Here is a 23,096-nt window from a genome sequence, read left to right on the forward strand (position 1 = left end):
TTATCTATCCCAAACCTTATCTTTCCCCTTCCTTCTCTTCAGTGTTTAGATAGAAACTGAACCCTAATATTAGAATTCCCAACTCAAAAATATCAGTGGGTCAGTACCAATCTCATTAAGAATTTTATGCCACTCTTGGATCTATGGGTATAAGTTTTTTTACCCTGAACTCATTAATGAATGGTTCACATAAATATCAAAGTTGTGATGAATTATTCTGAGAAATAAGTAAGTAAATAAATAAATATTTTAAAAACCCAACCCCAACCCCTACCCTTTTCCAAGCTATTATTATTCTGTTTCTCACTAGCAATTAAATTTTTAGTTGAGCTTTTAGAATACAATTTTGGGCAGCAAGTGCTCCTCCATACCAAATTCACTTGCCATTAAAGAATCTGTGATTGTCCTCGTTTTCTGTCTCCAGAGTCAGCTGCACCAAAAAATGATCTCTGATTATTTGCTCAGACACTCAACATCAACACTCTGGGCCAGGTTTCTTGATGTGTAATAAATGCCTCTCTCTGGCTGCAGGGTCTCTAAATTGGCAGACTGCATTTTAATGGAAGCAAATTATAAATAACTTGCAATATAGCACTAATCGTTTTTACACTGCAATCAAGTATTTCATGTCATTTTCCCTAATTATTCCCCCCAAATCAATTCTATGTTTATGTGTGTATATATATACATCCACACGCAATTAAACTGGATTTTTTGAGAAATACTTCAGAAACTGACCCAAGCTAGGCAATTTTAGACACTGTTGGTCAATGTTTACTTTACAGGCTGCCTTTATTGTGAAGCACATCATGATCCAATTAAAACTCTAATTAGGGCCTGCCATTACTATCTAAGCTGAAAGACCATTTTCTAGACTTTCCATTGACAGGATAAGTTAATCCATTATCATAAAACTGAACAAATTTGGACTTTTTTAAAGAATCACATCAGGAATCGAGAAGAAATAAGCCCATTTTTAAAATTCAGCACTGCCAAGAGAGTCCCATGACAATATTTACCATAAGCTTCCCTCAGGTTGTACAAACACCAATGGAATGTGAGCACACAGATGCGGAGAGAAAACGCCCATGGGACTGACTGAGCTCCAGAGATGTACAAATTTCGGATGCTTCACTGAACTGAAGACAATTTATGAATCCCTGCAGACTCAATCTTATCCATTTTTTTTATTTTTGTCGGTCATGGAAGCTCAAAATTATTCATATAAAACAATGAGAGGGGTAACCAGCACTAGCTATGCTGCAAGATTGTCTCCAACCAGAAGTTCCTCATCTAGACAACCTAAATGCCCCAAAACCTCCTCATTTCCAAAGGTCCTGGCCTTTTGCAAATGAACCTTTAAGCAGTTACTGAATACTCTGCTCTGCTAATCAAACATCACAGTTAATTAATACAAGGCTGGTGTTCAAAGACAAATGCATAAAGAATCTTTGTATATGGACCTGCAAACACAATTCCCTCCATTTCCTCATGGCCAAGGATGGTCACACACAGGTTCCAGAGTTATGGCTTCACTGCTCACAGAAGCTTCAAAATGCAAAACTGAGAAAGCACACACTATAAACCTCGGTGGCTACTTGCAGTATTCACAGTGCTTTGAGGAAGGAATTCTCAAAGGGGTTTAAGGGAGTTAAAATCCTATTTCTTTTAAAAATTCATTCAGTTCACTTTGTAGGTTCTGAGAACAGAAAGGGACTGGGGTTTCTTCCGTCACTTATTTCCGTGCTTTTCAAAACTCAGGATGTGCAGACCATGTCCTGCTCTAATTTAACCTGTACAAATTTATGTTTGCTGCTAAAGCCTGGGAATTAACGCTGCTCCAACACAATGTTTCATTAGAATTAATACAGAAAACGTGACTCACATGTACAAAGGATAATCACTTCCTCTATTAAAGCCAGCCCTGAGCATTGTTCCTGGCCAGAAGGCAAAAGGACAACAGTTGCACAACCAGCATTAAATTCCAGGGCACGCGATGATGGCTTTGTGTTAAATCAAGACACACAGAGATTTTAAAAATATTTTTATTATTGTAATGAGATTGCAATATTATCTAAATAAACTTTTCAATCACTATTACACTCTTGTTTTCCTCATCAAGGTTCCAGTTGGGAATGCTGCAAAGTATTCTGCAACCTGCACACTTAAAAGTTTATAGAAACATTCAGTATTAAAAGGCCTTTGCAATATGTTTGGTTTTTTTAAAAACATCAGAGTTATAAATCCAAGCGTATAGTGAAGTAGATTTATTTCAGAGACCCACTGACACAAAACTTCATGACTGGTCAAAGAACAAGATTGGTGTGCCCACAATAAGTCCATGGGAGCCTTGTCCACAAGTGCTGCTACAAAAGCAAGAGTAGGGATTGAGGAGAGTTGTAGTAGTCAGTGTGAGCCAGAATTCAGGCCACTGCTAATGACAGTTAATTTTGATTAATTCTCTTGCTCACTTAATACTTAAGGCAAATTTCCTTGTACACTCATCTTCCCAAGCTAAAGCAACTTCATAAGCACAGTTCACAATACACTGAACAAAAGGTATTTGATGGTTATTTATGTAAGATGTGGCAAGAACAAATACAATACACTGCAGTTATAACTCTTCTTTTTCTGTTTAGAATGATGGAACTCCCTTTCTCAGTTTGTATACAAAAAGATTTGGAAAGTCTACCCTTTCCAACTTTATCAGAAATGCTACTTCAGATTTGAACCAAAAGTTTTCTGGAGCTGGTGATGTCCCAAAGCTGATGGGAGTTCTCAATGCATACCCACAAATCTTTGAACAAAAGCAGAATCCAATGCACTGTTACTGTAAGTAGACAAGACACAAATTACATTCAAATTAGAGACATTGTACAGGATTCTTTTCTATACAACAAACTCAACTTCAGTAGCTCCAACAAGCTGAGAAAAAGAATTAAGGTTTGTAGCCTAAATGCCACAGTCTTCGGTTTGCAAGGGCAATGTACCACCAGCACCCCCTCCTCAGCTCTAACATTTCTCATCAGGAATACATAGAAAAGACACATCTGACATTAGAAACAACAATGCAAACAAGTCCTTAAATACTGAAATACTGGCACAAAAATGAGAAAAGAGGGTTTTGGTGGCATCCTTGTGTACGTGTACCATAAGATATGTTAGCAGGAGATGTATCTCATGAAAAAGCCGTTGTTTTGGCTTTGCAAAATGCTTTTTTCATCTATTTTTTCATCTACACTGAATAACAAATCAGTGACTGGGGACAGCACTGGCAGTGTCCTGGCCCTGCTGCAGGAGCCCACCTTTCTGCTCTGGAGGTACAACCATCCCCTATCCTTTGACAGGCAGAATTTAGTCCCTAGGGTGTGCAAGGAGCGCACATTCCAAAATAAAATGGAATATAACAATCCCTTAACTGAAAAAAGTGACATTCCATGGATTTCTGGAATGTTAGGAGAGCAACATTTGTAAGAGAACCTGTCCAAGATTCCATCGCAGTCAGGTATGGAAATGACAATACAGTGAACTGATTTCAATTAACAGTCATTTTAAACAAGAAATTGGACTGAAAAACCATGATGTTCCAGGAAAGAACTGTGTGCTTTGAGATCTCTATTTATTTTTAAATACATTTCTATTTTTATAGTACAGACTCAATTATTTATACATATAAATACAACAGTATTGAAGTTCCATTAAGATTTGATTTTTAGAAGTAAATGGACCAGACTTTTACACAGGTATGGAAGCCTTTCAGCACGTTTTAAAATTTGATTTCTGCTACAGTTGAAAAAGTAGAAATATTATTGTATCAGTTTATCATAAGCTTCTTTCCCCTCCTATGAAAGTGAAGACAAATTTAACAAAAAGCAACACCACAGTTCTTAATCCTGACTTTGAACACATTTAACAGCATTTGCTCAAATCACACAGATCAGCTATTACAGTGATTCAAGAGAAGAATGTATTTTCACCCAGTGGAATCCCAGTTTGACAGACAACCTCATAAACATGGAATTCTCACTCCTGTGTCACCTCCTCCTTCGGCTGTTTGAGTTCAGTCAGAAGCTCCTTCCCAGTTTCTCCTGCTTTTGAGGCAAAGAGAACAGCTCCCTCCTTGAAGCCCAGGAGCTTCAAGCTTCTGGCATAATCTGCATACACAGCATGGATCAATTTATGTAAATGAAGCATTAAGGAAAACACAAATTAATAGCAAAATGGAAAAAACCTCAGAATCCTGACCATTGCAACCAATTGTGCAAATCCATTCTTTTTCAGCACAAATAAGAAGAAAAAAGTTGCTTTAAATGCTACTTTTGAATGCATATTAGTATTTGTAAAGCAACATGCAGAGTGCTATAAACTAAACCTGATACACTGCAGATATGCTTAAGTAGCTATCATCATACAATGGCATAACTTGCAACAGAAATTTTAATATCACAAAGATTGTTTTGTTAATTAGACCTGGAGTTACCTACATGACTTCTTAGTGGCTTTTTTTACATACAAGTTGACATCAGTGATGACTCCGTAAATCGGGTATTTTTTACATATGCATGATTATTTATTACTTATAATACAAAAGTTTGTGCAACTGCTCAGCTTTCCAGAACACCAGATCAGATGTGAAGATTTTGGTGAGCAAGAGGATTTCAGAAAAAGGATATTTGTATCATCATTAACTTCAAATGCCCCGTACTTCAGACAAGCTTCTACAAATAAAGCTGCTCTATCAAAGTACCTCATACTGTTAAATGGGGAAAAAAAAAAAAAAGAAAAGAGACTCATTTGTTAGGATACAAACCAGAAACATATTCCAGGATATCATGCCAGCACTTGCACAGAGGCTTTCTAAAACATTTTACATCTCCTTTCTTGCACTCAAGAACTGACACTTGCTATAAATTTTTTTTGAAAGATCAGGGCTCAAGTTACTCAGAAAAAGTCATAGATACTATAAATCATTACTGCTTGGTCCATGGGTGCTGGCAATCTTTTAGAGCCTGCAGTAAAGTGAAACACCAGTTGCAGCCAACAGGTTCAAATTAATTAAAGAAGAACATGCTAAAATAGAAACAGATGTCAGAAACAATTTTGGCCCAGAGCAAACGCAGACTGTGCTGTTTCACCTTTACCTGTGCAACATCTCTGCAACTTTGGTGAAGCAGCCAAGAGACAAGAGGACAAGAATGGCCTTGGATTTCTGGTTGACCTGCGGGGAGCAGAGGTGATCGACCCAACGCCGGAGCACATCCGCGCACTCCTCCGAGCTCAGACGGACCTGCAGGAGACAGCAGAGCCTGGGGTGAGTTACCAGCTCCACATACAGACAGCATTCTGCTTCTGCTTCATTCTCCTCAGGGCAACACTCTGGACAGAAGCAATTGCATCAGAAACCATCAGTTTTTAATAAAAAGTGCACATATTCCTTAACACGACAAAGGAAAATCAGAAATATCTGGGTATAACGATACTCCACTCAGGGCACTCCATTTTTAAATGGGATTAACATTACTTTTACCCCAAGTTGTTCTAAAGTTTTTTTAAATCAAAAAGTTAGAAATCTTCATCCTTTACTGAAGACTTCAGGACCAAACATCTTTATTTTTCTTAAAAGCAGGATTCACTCATTTAGAAAATCTAAGTACAACTTTTTCCAGGCTTTCTTCAGGCAACATAAGAGAAATTTTACTCAAGAGATGCTGAAAAATCCTTATTGACTCCTGCCCATTTATAATGTAGAGGATTAATGCTGTGTCTGGGTAGTTTTGCTGTAATTATATCTGCATACCAAAACAGAAGGTGATGCAAATTTACGTGGGTGGTGCTAATTTTGAAATCAGCTCACACACTACATAGAGCTCAGCACGAAGTCATTGCCCAGTTACTTATCCCCATCCAAGAGTGGATTTTTGTAGTTTATTACCAACTTGGTACTGCTACAGCTATTTGGACCTTCCTAAACCACTGCTTAAAAAGTAGGAAATTGAGTATTCCAAGCCATTTTGGGCCCCAGTCCTGCCATGTGGACAACAAGGACAGACCTATGTGGTCAGAAGGCTGAAGAACCTGTCAGTGCTGATTGAATGGACTGGCTTCTTGTAGCTAAATGGTATTTCCAATTGATGTTTCAGTTATTTAGGGAACTTCAGCACCCTCCTCAGCCTTCCTAAGCACAGATGCTAAGCAGGTGGTGGGTGTTACCAGCCTGGGAAGTGAGGAACTGCACACCTTGGCCAGCCACGCTGCACGGTTCCACTCGCCGTAGGTCTGCAGGTAGCGACAGGCGTCTGCAGCCTTGTCAATCAGACACAGCAGCTGCACCCCCTCTGGAACAGAAGAATGCACTCCACTCAGGAAGTTCAGGGAAAAAAAGAGTTGTTATCTAAGTGTGGAAAAGGATCTCCATATCCTCAGCATATGAAGATGTTGAGACTGGGTGCCACTTATTGGAGCTTCGTCCCAGGCTACAGAAGCCACACAAAGCTCTCATTTGTCTTTGTTCTAAACAAAAATGTAGGGGTTCACAGGACTTCTCATCATAAAGAGATAATCATCTTTGTAAATCAAATAACTAGATTTCATAGGTAATCCTTTATTTTAATTTAATGTTGTCCACCGAGTAATTATTAACAGTCTACAGAGTGGGAAGTATTTTTTCCAGGCAAGTACAGACTTTTAACTAAGTTCTAAGCTGAAAAGGAAACAAAGTCTATATTTCATCTCTTGTTATAGGACACCAAATTTTAGTTAATTCTTTAATTAGAAAAGTGGAAAATACATATTATGTGCTCAGCCTCCTTTTGTGCAAACAACTGCTACAAGATTTACTCCAGAAATAACTTTTACAGTGAAAATGAATCAAGACAAGCTGGATTTTGTAACTCAGTTACTGATCATTTTTGTGTTAACTACTCTGGGTAGCATCTCCTACAGACATGCAACCTGTAAGATCTATTACAGCAGGATTCACTCCACAGGCATCCTTAAAAATGATGAGAATTACTATTTTATAAGCAAAGAGAAAGATATTTTACCTGCAAGCTTTCCATTGGCTATCATGTTGGTTGCTACCAGTTTAATGGTGCTTTGAGATGGCCCCGATGAGGTGACAGTGGTGACCAAGCAAGCTTTGAGTGAATCACAGTAATAATGTGCATTCTCTGAACTGGTTTCTAGCAGTAGTTGCACTGCTCTGTCAGTCTGGCAAGAGAAAAAAATACAGCTTTGACCATAACACATTAATTTTGCTTAAAAGCCTTTCTGTTTTTACCCTTTTTAAGACATGGAACAAATAACAATGAAAGTTATTCTAAAACGGGCTGAAAAAATATCTCCCAGTCTAGTAATGACTAAGCTTCTATTTCAATAAGGCACTTGTAATAAGGATAGCATTGAAAACCCATCATGAATTTAACATACTAAGAATGCAAAAACTCTGCACTGGGTTAATACAAGTAGGAAATAACAAATATAGTTAGGAAAAGCTTTACTTGAATAGGCTAAGTACACAAAACAGACAGGGAAGGAGAATAAAAAATTCAAATATTACCCACAAACCTGGCCCAAGAGAAGAAGTTGATCAGCACATTTCCTGGTATGATCATATGTTGATCTCTTCACTTCCTGGAGATTTACCCTTTCTAGCTGAAATTTCTGGACAAAGAAGGAAAAATATTTTAAATGTGAGCCTACCATAAGAAATAAAACCAGGCATTTAAAAGATATGTAAATATCTTGCCAGTTTTTGGAACACCCTCTATTTTTAAGCACCAGGAATGTTTTAATCCAGACTGGTATGTTACTAATAAAAGTGAAATATGTACAGGAAAGTGAGTGTTTATTGTGCTGATGACATTCTTATTAAATTTGGTTTCGAACTCTTTGACATACCTGGAAGTAAGAATTTTCACACAGTATGTCATAGCATATATCCAGAGGATTAACCAACTGTTCCTGAAGGACAGCTGTGTCTGCTTTTGCAGGCTTTTCCTGGCATAAACTGTGCAAATAGTGGGCAGCAATAGTCCAGAAATGCAGTTCAGATTCATCCCCATACAGTCTGAGAAAATACAAAGCAAGATGTGAAATAGGTTTGTATTCTTTCATATGCCACATAAAAATATGATATATTTCATTTTCTCAAGGACTGTGCATTCCTGTGCACACCACAAGTACTTTGTATGATCAGTGGGACAAACTTCTAGAGAAGATTAAGGAATGACATTCAGCAAGGTAAGTTACAACAGCAATTAAATGCCAGGAATGTTCAGCATAAAAATATGTGGAAATTGATACTTATTATTATTATTTCACATTTAGCAACCGATCTCCTCTTTCAGCCACAAGTTACTAAGTTTGAAAAGTGTCTCTGAATACAGACAGACTAAAATTAGCTCAGTTTAGGCAGAGGAACCACACAGAACAAATACACTTGAAATAAATCCCAGGCCTTCCTCAGTTTGTACAGAACTATTGTGAAGTTCTAAATGACATTTTGGGGCATGACCAACTAAATGTAATGTGGCTGCCAGAATTGCAGTTATGAAAGTGCCACCAACACTGAGAGAAGTTCCCTGTATCCAGAAATCAAATAAAACTGTGTTTCAGTGAGGTAACATTTCCATTTTGGTCCTAAAACCACTCTGATATATGGGTAACAAAGTAGTTTAGGGACTGCCCTGAGTTAAAGGACAATTGGGTGAGTACCTAAACTTCAGCTCATTCCTACGCCTTAATAGCATCGAGATTTTCCTAGGAAACATTTCCTGTATTTATCTGGATCTCTACTACCTGGCAACCAGGAGACATCTCTGCAGGAGAGTAAAATCTGGATCAAGCAGAAGTTTCTTTATGTCACTGCAAAAGAGAAAGCGTTAAAGAATCTGTAAAATGCTGTGCAGGTTTTTTTGTTTGGTTGGTTTTGAACACAAATAGGATGCACCACATACAAGCTGAAAAAATCAAACCCTAAAATGCACAATTTCTTTTCTGAAATGAGAAAATGCATCTATGAAGACAATTACAATAGGAATTATATATAATTTGAAATATAACTGATCTCCAGGACCCAATGCAGTGAGTCCATCAGAACTCTTTATCCTTGCAATATAGGGAATCACCACCAGGGTGTATGCAAAGCTGTCAATTAGTCTGCAGTAATTCTACCAATTACAGTATTAATTCAATTACAAGTAATCTTGCAGCTATGTAGTATCATAGCAGAAGGGATGCACATGCATGAATTTAGATTTTCACAAGTGTTTCAAACTGGATAAAAATATGCTGTTACCTTTTCTGTCCTACTACATGAAAGGACAAAAGGAAAATGGAAAAAACTGTAATTTTCATGGTTTAAATGGAATTCCAAAATCTGTTTTCTGTGTAAGCAGAGAAATGTGCATCAACACTGCTCTGGAATTATATCTTCAACAAAGGATTTTTAGAATCGTCTTTTCTTCCTCAGAGTTCAAATATCCTAACAAACCTTGGAGTGTTTAAGCAGCAGTGTCCAGTGCAGTCTGGATCACCATAAAGAACCCTAAATCCATGAGAAGTACTGCTTAAAGCATTCCAAATGCTCACAGGTCAGTTGTAAATCATGTGCTGACACTATCAGTACCTTTAAAGCACCAACTTTATAATTACATAAAAATTAACATTTTTTTAAAATAAAAACTGTCATTACTCAAGCTTATCTTTAGAGAGGCAAAAAGCATTCTTTCTTCATTAATTGTGAATTGCCACAGACTTCAGATTTTTTGCCTTCTCAGAATTCCATAGCTTACACAAGTAATAATAGGAAAATTCTTACTTGGACAATGAATTCAACTGCTCTTGAAGAAGGTTTTTAATATTTTCATTCTCTGGATAATCACTGGATATAAAAAAAAAAGAAAAAATAGAGGTTTTCTACATTACTAAAAAGACAGAATTATCTGAAATGGAAGAGCACTACTTGTAGGAGAAAAACACAAGCACATGCATGGAAACAACCTCTCACATTCTTTTGGTAAGCCATTCCTGCAGGATTCTTTATCCAGTTACCAATTCCAAAATAGCAGGGAAAGATTGGGTTTGCTTGCACTCAACCTCACAGTTAGTGTCAATCTTTCTTTTCCCATTTTTCTTCTCTTCATTAACCTTAAAATTAGTGAAAATGGCAATGCCTGGAGCATTCGTATGTGACCACGAGCACAATACAGGACACAGAAGCGTGCTCCTATGATGATGTGAACGTGGCTCTCCAGGAGTACAGACAGGTCTATCAGAATATCAGAATATCACTTCCAGTTACACTTTAGGAACAATCCTGACTGCTGCATTAACTTCTAGAACAAAGAGAACACACAGTTTTTCTCAGAAATAATATGACATAAAAATATTGCCAGTACTTAAAGCAGGCTGCAGTTTTTAATAGCCAAGTGCTACTGAAAGCCAGAAGAAATACCTGACCTTAGAGCCTTATCTATTTATTACTTTTAGTACTAAATAGTGAACTAATTGTATTTTTGCCTGTCCTCAAGAGTGGGGAAACCTATGCATCTAACAGTTATTTGCACAGAAAGACTAATAAAAGATGTAGGCTTTAAAAAATAATAATATGTTATATATAGATCTATATTTCTTCTTACATGTCCATGATATCTAGAGAGTATTTCTCATCCCATGGTTGGTAGGGACACCAGACAGGTTCTGAAACAAAAGGAAAAGATTCATTGTAGAGAGGCTCAAGTGCAATAATGCTGTGTTCAGGAATCAGAAAATGCACCACAGACAACGTAGCAGCAGAAAACACCAGAAAATGTACCACAGAAAATATACCTCCAGAAAATGTACACCAGAAAATGCCCCACCAGAAAATGCCCCACCAGAAAATGCCCCAGCTTGTTTGCAAGCACCAGGAAAATCATAAATAAGTCTTTTCACACACCCAGCACAGGCTGCTAGACATAAAAGCTTATCTCTACACTCAAGCAAAAACATTTCATAGAGGGTACAGGATTATCAACCATGCTCAAATGAGAATTTCAAGATATTCCCTAGTGAATTTAGCCATAGACTCTCCTGGAATGCATTACACTGGCATTAGGCAGAGCTGTGCACAATGATTATTGCTACTGCACGGGCATGGTGCAAAGTAAGTAAAGCTGTACCCAAATGTATCATAAAGCATGATTAGTTTTGCTTTGTCCCCATAGTTCCTACAGTATAACACAAGGATTAAACCCCATCATCTGGAAAGGATGGTGGGAAGTTTAATGAGATAAAAATGATACATTAAGTGCTGTCACACAAATGTAAAAGTCACTAAGTCTGTACTCAGTACAAGGTGTGGGTGACAGGCAGTAAATGCTACCCAGTGACTTAGGAGTAAAATAAGTACCAAAACCAGCTCCATTATTAAATATTCACAATTCCCTGCATTTCATATGCAGTGAGTGATGCAGGACTCTTGTAAATGTGATTTGGTAATTAAAACATTACCACAGTGCAGAGGCAGAAGGACAGCTAAATCACAGGCAGCCTTACAGCTGGCACAGTTTTAATTTCAGTGTGCTTGGGTTTACAACATTCATCTTTATAACTTATTATTGCAGAACATTCTTTTGATAGCAAAAATGGCTGTGATAAATTACATTTCCTCAAATAAACCCACAGCACAGCTCCCCACATCAGTTTATTACATGTGTTTTAGAATCTACTGTGTTTTAAGGAAATGTTTTAAGGAAATCATATGATAAAGGTAGGACTGACTCAAAAGACAACAAGAGCAGTTATCTGAACACCAGTAATAATAAATACAGAAAAATGCAGCTTAGTTAACTAGTTAAATATTTAAATTCCCTTCTTAAACATACAGCTAAGAAGGCAAACAGCACTAATATTGCTATTTTAAAGGTCAGTTTGAAAAGCAATGAATCAGACTACAAACACCTGAGAAACTCAGAACATACATTTCCACACATCAACAAATGTTTCAGTATCATGTAATGAATATCAGTGATGGAGGTACTGATACCTAATTGATGTGCCAATGCTTTTTAAGTCAACTTGCTGGATATCTCTACAGAATGCTCTTATTTTGTTCATTTATATTTCAATTAAGATATTAAAAAGTATATGTAATTTAGGAGATAAAACTTGTATTAAAAAATTCATCCATATGACTTAAGCATAAAAAAAATCCTGTATCTATGAAAAGCAGTAGAGAGGCATCAAAATGTCCACATGTGACAATTCCCTGTTCTAACAGAAGCGCTGAGCTCCACCTTCCAACGAGGAGTGCAGAAGCATCAAGCAGTGGATAGCAAAAAAGACACAGCCATACCTATTAAATCCTGTTCATCCATCCTGAAACATGAGGGCTTCATGGATAAGTCCAGCACTCGGATGCATCCATCATCTGATGCCAGCACCACTTTGTCTGACGTGCACCAGTCCACATCCAAGATCCGGAAATTCACGTTTCTCCCACTTCTTAAACTGCTCACCATTTGTACCTGGGAAAGTTCAGTTATTTTTTAATTTTAGCAGCCTCTCCATCACCCAATGTAAGGCTGTGTCATGCAGCCAGGAGGCACAGCACAAAATTCACAATGAAAGGTGAAGTTAGCCATAAATCATTTCAATAATGGTCTTTTCTGGAGAGTAGGGAATTCAGAAACCTTGGAGTAGGTCACATGGTTGCCCTGAAACAATACTATTTCCCAATTTAGAGCTGAGAAAAGATCCTTTTGAGCACAGTGTACAGCTGCCTTTTTGTTATCTTTTTTAACAGGACAGGATTAGATGTATAATAGAACTGAGACTATAAAATATTACTACAGATATTCTGAAAGACTTTCAACTGAAAATGTGAATTTAATTTTAAATGCTTTCATGTAGGAAACTCCTTTATCCTAGAAAAAAGAAAGGAGGGAACAGCTACAGGAGTATCTTGTGGCATCAAAACTATTCAAATGTGCTTCAAGGAGAGACTCACTGCGTAATATCCTACTCTGCTTATGGAAGTCACAGTAGTTGTTTGTATCTGCTGTCCAATTCTTACCATCAGCGGAGTTTCATATTGCACTAATTAAGTGTGAGTTTAAAGTTGGTGCTCATTACAAAGTGAATGGGGAAAAAAATTTAAATTCCTGTTTCATACCCTGATACCCTGAACTTATTCCAGGGGCTAAGTTAAAACAGTACAATTATTTTTCCTTCCCCACGGTACTATAATCCCCTGACAGACCTACAAAGCAAACCTCAGAAGGTTTGTGAAAATAACTACAGAGGTCCTGAGTAAGAAGAGAAGCTAGGCAATGTTAATGAACAAGTGTCTGCTTTTCTAGTATTCCCTAACAAATTAAAGCTACTCTTGACCATACACAGAAGAAACCTGCAGTAAAAGCAACCTTGTGTCCACAGATTCGGGACTCCTTAAATTTTCAAGGTCTGGCTCAAAACCATTACAAGAGGATGACAAAGTATCTCAGACACATTGTCAGCTTCAAGAGTGAAAGACACTTCTCACTGATGGCAGCTTAAAGGTGCTTTATAGGGAGTAAAAGCCTTTGGAGAAAAGCCGTATGACTTTATCACACAACTGTCAGTAAGAAACCATGATTCAGTAAAACTGAATCCCTCACCCTGATTTTCAGAGGTGATGTGTGTGCTTTGAGGAGAAGTGCCTATCAAACCCACAGTCACTTACCTCTTTTGAATCCCAAATTTCTGCCCCATCGTTGTACATTGCAAGAAGTTTTTGATTTCCTTTCCCCGGGGCAAACCGTATTTTCTTCACCCAGCTCCGGTGTGTAGGAATCCCCCTAAGGAAAGACAAGAGCAGGATCCATCATTCTATACCTAATATTGTAGGAGATTGAATCTTTTCCATGAACTTTGCAGGTCCTGGTATTGCAGACTGAGGAAGAGAACAATCTTTCTATACATGCACACTCAAATGGATGCCCAGATAATTAAAACTAAAATGATGAAATGCTTGGAATAAACACCACAAGATTTAATGTTTTACCAGAAGCCATTGCAGATTTAATGTAAAAAAGATATCTAGCTGGTTTTAAAAGCCTGCTTAAATGTTAATTCTTCTGAAAACACAAGGGATTAAATGTAGAGAACTGCGACACAGTAGACATTTTCTGAATTTTTATTTCCAAATGCTTGCATTTTTCCCTAAAAAAATGAAGAACAAAAATGAGGAAGGATGAAAACATTCCACATTCCAACACTTATAATCTCATGTTTGACAGACTTAATCTGCCTTCATACCTGGACACTCTAGCCTTCAAATCCCAGAAGTTCAAGTTTCCATCAACATCTCCAAGAACCAGGATATCCCCTTTCCAGGCAATACAAGTAATGCTACCCATACTTCCCTGAAAATATTTAAGAAGCAGAAAAAAACTTGTGATTAATAGATCCAAATCTATGTACAAATATTTCAACAATAATTTAAAAAAAAAAAAAAAAAAGACATGATAGACCAAACGCTACTCAGTTAAAACAGAAAAAAATATTTATAAGATTGTGAAACCAGAATTGCTATGGGTTTTGAAGCTGGAATTCATATTTCAGATTTCAAAGTACTGCATTAGTGACCACTTGCTGCTACAAAGCTTATCCCTGATTTTTTTCTGGCAATCAAAGCTAAGCAGAAAATTAAAGCATCAATGACATAGAAAAATTGGAACTCACATCTGGAGGAATTCTTGCACTGTCTTTTACTGAGTTTCCCTCTACTGTGAGATGATAAACCTGCCCATCAGCACCTGTAAACACAAAGTGCTCTCTGGCAGAGATGTTCTGGCTCAGCTCTGATTTACTTTCAGCTTCCTGCAACAAGCTTTAAAAAGAACATGAGACGCAATTATTTCTTTCTTGAAATCAGAATTGCAAGACAAATTCTACCTAATGCACAGAGACAGCACAAAAAAAGCATATATCCTTCTAAACACTTTATTTAACAGTTAACTATTTATTACTTGCACTCTTGTGGAAATGTCCAAGGGCAAATAACAGTTTTACTTAAAGAACCAGCTAACCAATGCACTGCTACAGATACACCTGAGAGAAACAGGTACATCAAAGTCCCACACAGGAAAACGAAAGGGAGGCCCATCAAGTTGCTTTGCTTGCTAGGTACTCAAGCATCAGTTCCAGAATATTCTGTTCCATAGAACAGTGGCACATGGTGGAAAAACAACAATTGCTGTAGCACAGGATTCCATCAGAAGGAGGAGTACCTGATCACAGAGGATTCCACACTGCTGACTTCAGTGTCTGATGCCACTGTCTGCCGGGCCATGGCCTCCCTGGCTGCCAACTGCTTCTTCCTCAGGCTTTTTAAGTTATGGGAAGGTGACCACTCCTGTGAAAAAGAGCCCAGGAAAAATGGAAAAGACAAAGGTTTATTCCCTGAATTTACTGGGGCTTTATAACGATTTTCAAGAAGATTGCTCTCTGTAATACCTCCCTCCATCACCCAAGGGGCAGAGCAGATTTCTTCACCAGAACCTCCTTTTTTCCTGCTTCCATTTGGTGACAGATGAAATGTTAAAGTGCTTCCCCATATATGCTACAGCTACAAGTAACATTTGCTGCAATATTGTTTAAAGATTTTTATACCACCTCAATGTACTACATTTAGTAAAGAGTAACAGAATTTACTCCTTACCAAAGCGGTGGCTGTAGGGAAGTTTTTAGACATTTCTCTGAGCAGAGTGCATGTTCTGACATCCCAGATCTCCAGTGGTTTGTCTTTAAATACCACAGCTAGATACTGCCTGAAACAAAGGAGAATTTAGTCCAGCAAGAGTCATTTGAGCATTTTCCTTCACACATGTTGCTCACACCAGCACTCTGGAGACTTCCAAAACTAAGAGGAAGCAGAGCAAATTAAATCCCCCTCTGAAGTTTGTGATTCCCTCGAGTTACTGAGAAGCAAAAGAATGTCTGAAAAAGAGTTCTCTTCAAATCTAACAGAATTATACATTTCTGACAGGTGGTTCTGCACAATTACTGTGAAGGAGACAAGGGGAGTAATTCAGAGAGAGCAGCAGCACCTCTGATCTCATCCTGTTCAGCCTGAGTCAATGACTGCACCAAACACCAAAGACACACCAAGACTGCAGGCTGGACAGACTTTTTTCTCTCTTGCACATGCATGCCACTTCCTAATCCAGGGATAAATGAGCATAAAATCATCTCACACTAAACCACTTGCCAGTCATGTCTTCAGACTGTTCATCTGTGGAGCTGGATGAGTGTAAACACCTTTAATCTACCACTTTGCACATTCAAGTTGAAAACAGAGAGGCTGTGCAGCAATTTGTCCTCTCAGGCACTGCATTCATCTCTCTGCAAGTGAACCTCCTTTCTTGTCTCACTCAACACTCTCCAGACTCTTCACCTAAGCCCATGGCTGCTCTTAATTTTTAATGCATTATTAAGAACATTGTATGGTTGAACTCTTCCAAATTCTCTGGAACTCCTACATACAAAAATATTCCTGTGCAAGCTAGAGGACATTAATTTTTTTCCTCCACTGTAAAGAAAAAGCTTTTAAGATTTAGAGACAATGCCCTGTTAAATTCAACACCACTTTAATTTCATTTATACAAGAAAGTGAAGTAATTTTCCAGACTACCATGATTATTCTTTTTGCTACTATGAAGACCAGGGGCTCCTGTCACAGGCCTGAGCTCAAAATAATGAGAACTTGAAAGGAAACAATTTGGTCATTCATCAGCTGACTTTTCAAACAACTGTATCTCACATCTGGTTTTTCCAGCAGACAGTTATTATAAAGGCGTGAAATACTTACACAAAAGCTAAATAAATGTGAATAATCATCCACTCTTTAATGTCTAACTTCCTAGTTTTAAATAAGGCTTAAGTTATGGAAAAGAGAATTAACTCATAACAGAATCAAAGTGGAAAAAACCAGTTCAGCACTTTTATTAGCCTTAATATTATCAAAATGCCTGTTCAGTAAACACAAGTCCTGCAAGAAATAAAATATTAATTACTGATCTTGCAATATGATTGGATCCTGAAGTGACAAAGTCAACCACAGAAACATTCACAGCTTCTGCACTTGGAATTAATATTCTGAAGCACTTCCCTCTTGATGCTATTGGATATTTTTCTATACACTCTGAAGTGCTTTTTTTCTTGGAATGTGTGTATTATCATGAGGATTTTCATGCAACACAGTAAAATTTATAAACTTCCCAAGGCTGATGTACTTACTTCAAATGAGACACCTTTATCATTTCAATGGCTGGCTCGTCGTTGCCTCGCTCCCCACGGAATGCAATGCTCCTGCCTGGAGCACAAAACCAGGAGGGAGAACAGACACAGTCAACAAACTAAACAGAAATACAGAAATAGTTTATAAACTATTCTGTTTGTAAACAGAACCAGTTTACAAACCAGAAGAGAACCAAATCACCTGTCATCTCTAACATTACTCTTGTCATTGTCAAAGTTTTACCACATTTAATTTCACTGCATTTAAAGTTTACATTAAATACAATGTAAACTCTAAAGTCAAGTCTAACACCTGACTCACTTCCAGAGAACATCAACTCAAATGGATGCATCAGAATAACATAAATATAGAGAGAGAGTTCAAAGAGTTATTATTTTTCACTCAAAACCAGTGAGAGATTCTCTCTGTTCCCCAAGGAGGAAATTCATTAATAGATTTCAAGTTTGATAAGAGAAATTAACTCCGCCATAACCTAAGTCTGATAGTATTTCATGGTGAGCTACATTCTACACTTATCAGAACAACTCCCCTTCTTTCCAGCTAAAAGAGTAAATCCTAAGAATTTATAATCTTATCCCCAACAAAATTTTCATCCACTAGAAGGAAGTGTTGCAGAATTATAGGTGCTCTAGATATCACTAAAATAAGTAACAACCTACAAACAGCATCTTCTATGCAAGTTCCAGTCTCCTTAGCTTTCAAGGAAAATTCAAGCCATAAACTTTAGCTCCTCTTGTAGCTCACAGCTAAATTACTTAAGCCAATTACATGAATAAATCTAGTTATCAAGAACATTAGTTAGAGCTCTCATGTCAGAGGCTACAGGAAATCTTTCACCTCTGTTTTCAACATCTTAGGAATTGTCCTTCATATTTTTATTCAGAAATGTACATGTGAATTTTGTCAAAGTAAATCTGAATCAGCACAGTTTTCCTAGGCCTAAAATAGAAAGTTGGGCTCCTAAGTGAGGGAAGAAGCAAAACTCAAACAGTTAAATTGCTGTGCCTTCCCTGAAAGCTTTAAAAGAGGAAAAGTACCATTTTTTACCAAACCAAATGCTAAAGTCTCAGATATTCACATTTACTCAAAACTTGGTTGCCTGCAGAAATACTGAACCTTTTATGACTTCTGTCTAGAAATGTTTTATGCTGATTCACAAGCTGAGTGAAAAACCAGATTCCCATTTTACATGAGATTAATTTCCCAATGCACGTATCTTTTCTGTTCTGATTTTAAACAGATGAACAAAAGGCATTCTATGAAAAAATTTACAATGATATCATGCTACAAGAATAACCTCTCTGTGCAGCACCCTGGAAAGACAATTGATGTTTTTTCATAAACTTAAAAACCTCAATTAAAAAAAAAATCACTTTACATAAAGCAATTCAGAATTAGTCGTGTGTTCCAAGATTCAGGCTCTTCAATTAGAAATTAAATGGCTCCAGGTTTTCACAATCAAAAGTGATTTAAAATTATTGAAGTGCTTCCTGTTCTGGGCTGTCTAATCTCCCCAGTTCTATCTCCTTGTATTGTGCAAATATTGAGTTCATTACAATTCTATTTCTCCTCCTATATAAGGCCAAAATGTTGAAAAAACACACGTAACCTGTTAATTTTGCTACCAACAGTATCTTTTAAACAGTTACTTATTTTTTAACCTTTCCAATTCTTTATGAAAGTATCATCTTTTATTGTTTAAAGTCCATTTTACACTCATTCACTCGAATCCTGACTATGTGCCTGGCCTGTTGCTGAAACAAACCACAATAAAAGGTTCAACACTATTTCAGGTGCACACGAAACAGTGGGTGCAGACTGTGACAAAACACAGTAGGAAATATGGAAAGAAATGAAGTTTGTGAACAAAATCCACCACTAATACCCTGTGTGGCTGCTTCTAGAGCCCCTGCTGACACTTATTATTCTTTCAGTAAGTCCAAAATGTTTTTGCAAAGGTGTTGGTTCAATTCTGTCTGCAGAGCACCAGACAAAAGACATCTTGTGGCTTCACAGAGAAGAGTGAGAACAATTAAAGCTCCTCTTTATTATTTTATTTTGCCATGACAACAGAAGCAATAAAAAAAATAAAAAATAATAGTCAGAACTTGTCACTCCCCAGCAAATCTGTCAGCTCCTGGAGCAGATTTCTCAGTAAACACAAACCTGTTGGAAGGTCCACCAGCTGCAGCTCATTCCTGACCAGTCCCAGATTGTTGGGTGTTGATGTGGCAAAGGAAATGAAGCCAGTCAAGCTTATCCACTCAATTCCCCTGTGATCAGAAGGAAATACAAGGAGCATATCAGCCAAAATATTTGAATCGCTAGAAGTCTGAAGTATTTTTTTTCATGTATATTCTTCTAAAAAACCAGCACAGATGTAATTTTCTAGACTTTCTGGAAACATCATATTTAAGCATAAAAAGAAGCCACACATTAACAACTATGATGTGAATATAAAGTTACTGAAATTTAAGAGCAGCTTTCTTTTCAGACTGTATTGGTTCTTCTTTGGTTAAATAAAAAATTCAGGTAGGAACATTGTTAACTTTTGCAAAAAGGCCTTTACAGATCCTCAGCACTGGAGCGGACTAAAAGCCCTGCTCTGATCAAATCAGTGGTTACTATCAAACAACTCCAATTTCCCAGCACACAGGAAAATATTCATGTGAGGGGCAATGTGGGCAGACTTCAATCTTCCAGTCCACAGAGAGGAGAATAAAAGATGATACAAAAAGGCCCCAAAGAGATTTCACAAAAGAACCAAAAACGTGGTGGTTTTTTGGTTTTGTTCTTTTTGATCACACCAAAGCAGCTCCCAAGCAAATCTTGTTGCAGTGCTGCAAGGATGTTAAGTTCCAGGGCTCAGAACATATTGGCAGCACAGATGGATTCTCAGCCAATTCCTGAAATATACCACAGGGCAAAAGGGACAGAAAGTGGCACCGGGTGGGACTGTTCCAAAACAAGACCCTTCTCCAGTCCCATTTTTTCCCACACACACTTGGTGCCTGCAAAAATTGCTGAGTGCTTTATCTGTGAGATAAATCAAGGAGCTTATCTAAAGAAAATGGAGCTCTAATACACACGTGTGTTCAACTTCATTCTAACACAGGTAAAAGGATTTAAGGTTTCCTCAAATCCTTCAAACACAGATTGCTTAAGAGCTGTTCCCAGGACAAGTATTCTGTTACATCAACTGTGTGCTTTGCAAGAATACATGTGAAGTATGAGAAAGATAAGGAACAGTATTTATGACTTACTGTCAGTAAATCCAACTCACGCTGTATTAAGCAGAAGTTTCCTAAATGCAGCGGAGATGGTGAAACTAAAAAGCACTTCCATAATATTTTGCACATACAATTTACAGTCATATTTATTATTTTAGTTCAAGCTTTAAAAACATGGGAAGATTTATTCCTAAGTCCTCAAGGAAAGTTAAAAATTTAGGGCCCAGTCTTTTTCCCAGTAGGACCTATGAAAGTTCAACCATTAATTTCAATCAAAATGAGAAATATTCAATTATTAATTGAAACATCACAGGCATGATTGAATAGAAATCTGCAACTGCAGTAATGGATGACATTGCAAGTCTCCAAAGGGTCAAAAATCCAGGGACGTTTCTGAAACGGAAGAAATGTGAATTCTGACACCATTTCCATTTATCTGTTACTCAGCTATGTTTTTTAGAAAAAGTCCACTCCTAATGCATTGTTAGTGCTGGTATTGTTCACCATTCTCCTTCAAAGACCTGACGCATTTTCTACACTTCTTTCATTAGCTCAGATTTAACAGGGCAAGTCCTTTTTCTCTGCTTCTACCTGGCCATCTGTCAATACCAATAAAAATCTACAGAAACCCAAGACACTCGTAATCAAAAGGAAACCTTAGCTCAGCTAACTGCTTGCACCTGAAACAACAGAATTTTTGTCACTGTCATACATAGAAATTGAGAATCTGAAGACAGTGGTTTGAATTTTAATGACAAAAACAAGTAATGGCTTCCCTACTGAAATAGCCAAAATTTCCTCATAGAAGTCATCTTTGCCTACCAGAATTAAGAGTTACATTCAGCTGCCAACCACTTCTCAGACTGAATCCACTCTTTTAAAATGTAACATTTACGGATTCTATACATTCAACTTGTCTCAGTTACTTCAGGAGTGAGACTCAGTTGCTTTGATTAATGTTTCCAATGCAAACAAATTACAAAGTGCACTGAAGTGGATAAAAACACAAATTACATTTCTAGTTGGGAATAGATTGTTGTGACTTTATGACATGGCAGCTGCTACTTAAATTTAAGGATTATAAGAAAAAGAGAAAGGCAAAATGGAGATAAAACCATATGTGCTATCAATGTACTGGTAGATATCTTTCATTCTAATTTCTCTATTCAGGGAAAGTTTTTTTAAGGAGATGATGAATGTTTGCAAAGCAGTTTCCCAAAGAGCAGTCAGCTGAAATTCAAATGCTAAAGCAGCTTCAATTCAACTGCTAAAATTTGGATGCAATGTAGTAATTTTCAAGTCATGCCTGCAGGCCATAGACATTCTTGTTACAGTCAGTGAGATTTTAATTTTAAAAAGAAAAGCTGTTGCAGCCTTGAACTTGCTGAGCTTCAGTGAAAAAGAATGAGCAGCGCTGCTCCAGTCACAGCTATTTAGCTATCAGAATAAGCAAAAGTAGCACTGAGAGCTGCAAATGTGCCACTGAATGTAAAGCTGCACTGCAGGCATTTTATTTGCATGTCTCAAATATATTCGACTCTGCACTGAAGATGTTTTATTACCTCCTGTACTGCCTGTTGTCCACAGGTATCAGACTTGGTTAGCTCATGGTTCTTCCAGTTCCTCTTAGTAATAAGAATGATTTGTATTTCTCTTGAAGGAATCCTGACCTCCTGCTCCCAGTTTCTGCCAGGCAGCACAGGCCATAGCTCCCTTCTTGATTTCCCCTCACCACTTACACTCCTGGCAGTGGCCTGATTGATTTTCCCTCTGTGTGCTTTGAAGCCTTCCTGCTGCTGCTTGCCTCAATCTTCTTATAAAAATAAAATTAAACTCAACAGCAAAGTATATACTTACATAATTCTAAACAAATAGTGAAAGCTAAGTAATAATCATAAATAAAAGAAATATTCAAGGTTACCCACAAGTTTGAACCATCTTAAAAGGATGGACAGAAAGGCAATTCTTCCTCCTTCTAGTCACAATGGAATTTCAAAGTTTAAACAAAAACTCAAAGAAACAAAAAAATCAGCATGTGACTACACATGTAGAACACTTTAATCTTATAAAAAAAAAGAAATCATAATTGTTAACACCCAAACCACTCAGTGGCCATTAACTTAGAACATTTGATTTGTAAAGGACAATTGCCTTATTTTTATTACATTCTCTTCCTAAATACAGAGCACTGAAAACTCTGCTGGCCTTGAGTTACAATTTCAGGGTATTCTCAATTACATACTAAAATAATGATGGTCCCCGAAGGCGTTCTTTCAGATAAAATGGAAACACTGGCATTATTCAGTCTATCCACATTTTAGAAGCAAAGTAAGAATTCCCAGTGAAAGAAAAACTTTTGCACTCCATTAAAATCAATTAAAAAAAAGAAAAGAATCCCCATGCCTTAATCTAAATTGCTTGAAGCAATTTAGTTCCCTTGAACTTGTACAAATTATGTAGAAAGTCATTCTGACAATTGAGGGAACTCTAACAAATATTTAAAAGACTTACCCTGATAACAGCTTCTGGCTAAATAAAATTCACAAAAAATGAATTCTACAAAGACTTGTTGCGGACATTTG

At 37.3% G+C, this 23,096-nt stretch overlaps 1 protein-coding gene across 1 annotated transcript in view; it reads right to left on the reverse strand.

Annotated features, from left to right (window-relative positions):
- Window positions 1-2,027: 2,027 nt before the first annotated feature.
- WDR11 (WD repeat domain 11) overlaps window positions 2,028-23,096 on the reverse strand; it is a 33,755-nt gene continuing 12,686 nt past the window's right edge. Inside the window, 18 exon segments of the mRNA XM_017746857.1 lie at window positions 2,028-4,181; window positions 4,674-4,753; window positions 5,142-5,287; window positions 6,238-6,335; window positions 7,044-7,209; window positions 7,567-7,662; window positions 7,900-8,068; window positions 8,800-8,865; window positions 9,821-9,883; window positions 10,641-10,701; window positions 12,338-12,509; window positions 13,706-13,820; window positions 14,281-14,387; window positions 14,707-14,854; window positions 15,255-15,379; window positions 15,686-15,794; window positions 17,263-17,338; window positions 19,451-19,557. Coding sequence (XP_017602346.1) covers window positions 4,024-4,181; window positions 4,674-4,753; window positions 5,142-5,287; window positions 6,238-6,335; window positions 7,044-7,209; window positions 7,567-7,662; window positions 7,900-8,068; window positions 8,800-8,865; window positions 9,821-9,883; window positions 10,641-10,701; window positions 12,338-12,509; window positions 13,706-13,820; window positions 14,281-14,387; window positions 14,707-14,854; window positions 15,255-15,379; window positions 15,686-15,794; window positions 17,263-17,338; window positions 19,451-19,557 — 2,062 coding nt within the window. The 3' untranslated portion in view covers window positions 2,028-4,023.

This window comes from Corvus brachyrhynchos, unplaced genomic scaffold, assembly GCF_000691975.1.
Source record: "Corvus brachyrhynchos isolate BGI_N302 unplaced genomic scaffold, ASM69197v1 scaffold319, whole genome shotgun sequence".
In the NCBI taxonomy this organism is placed as follows: Eukaryota; Metazoa; Chordata; class Aves; order Passeriformes; family Corvidae; genus Corvus; species Corvus brachyrhynchos.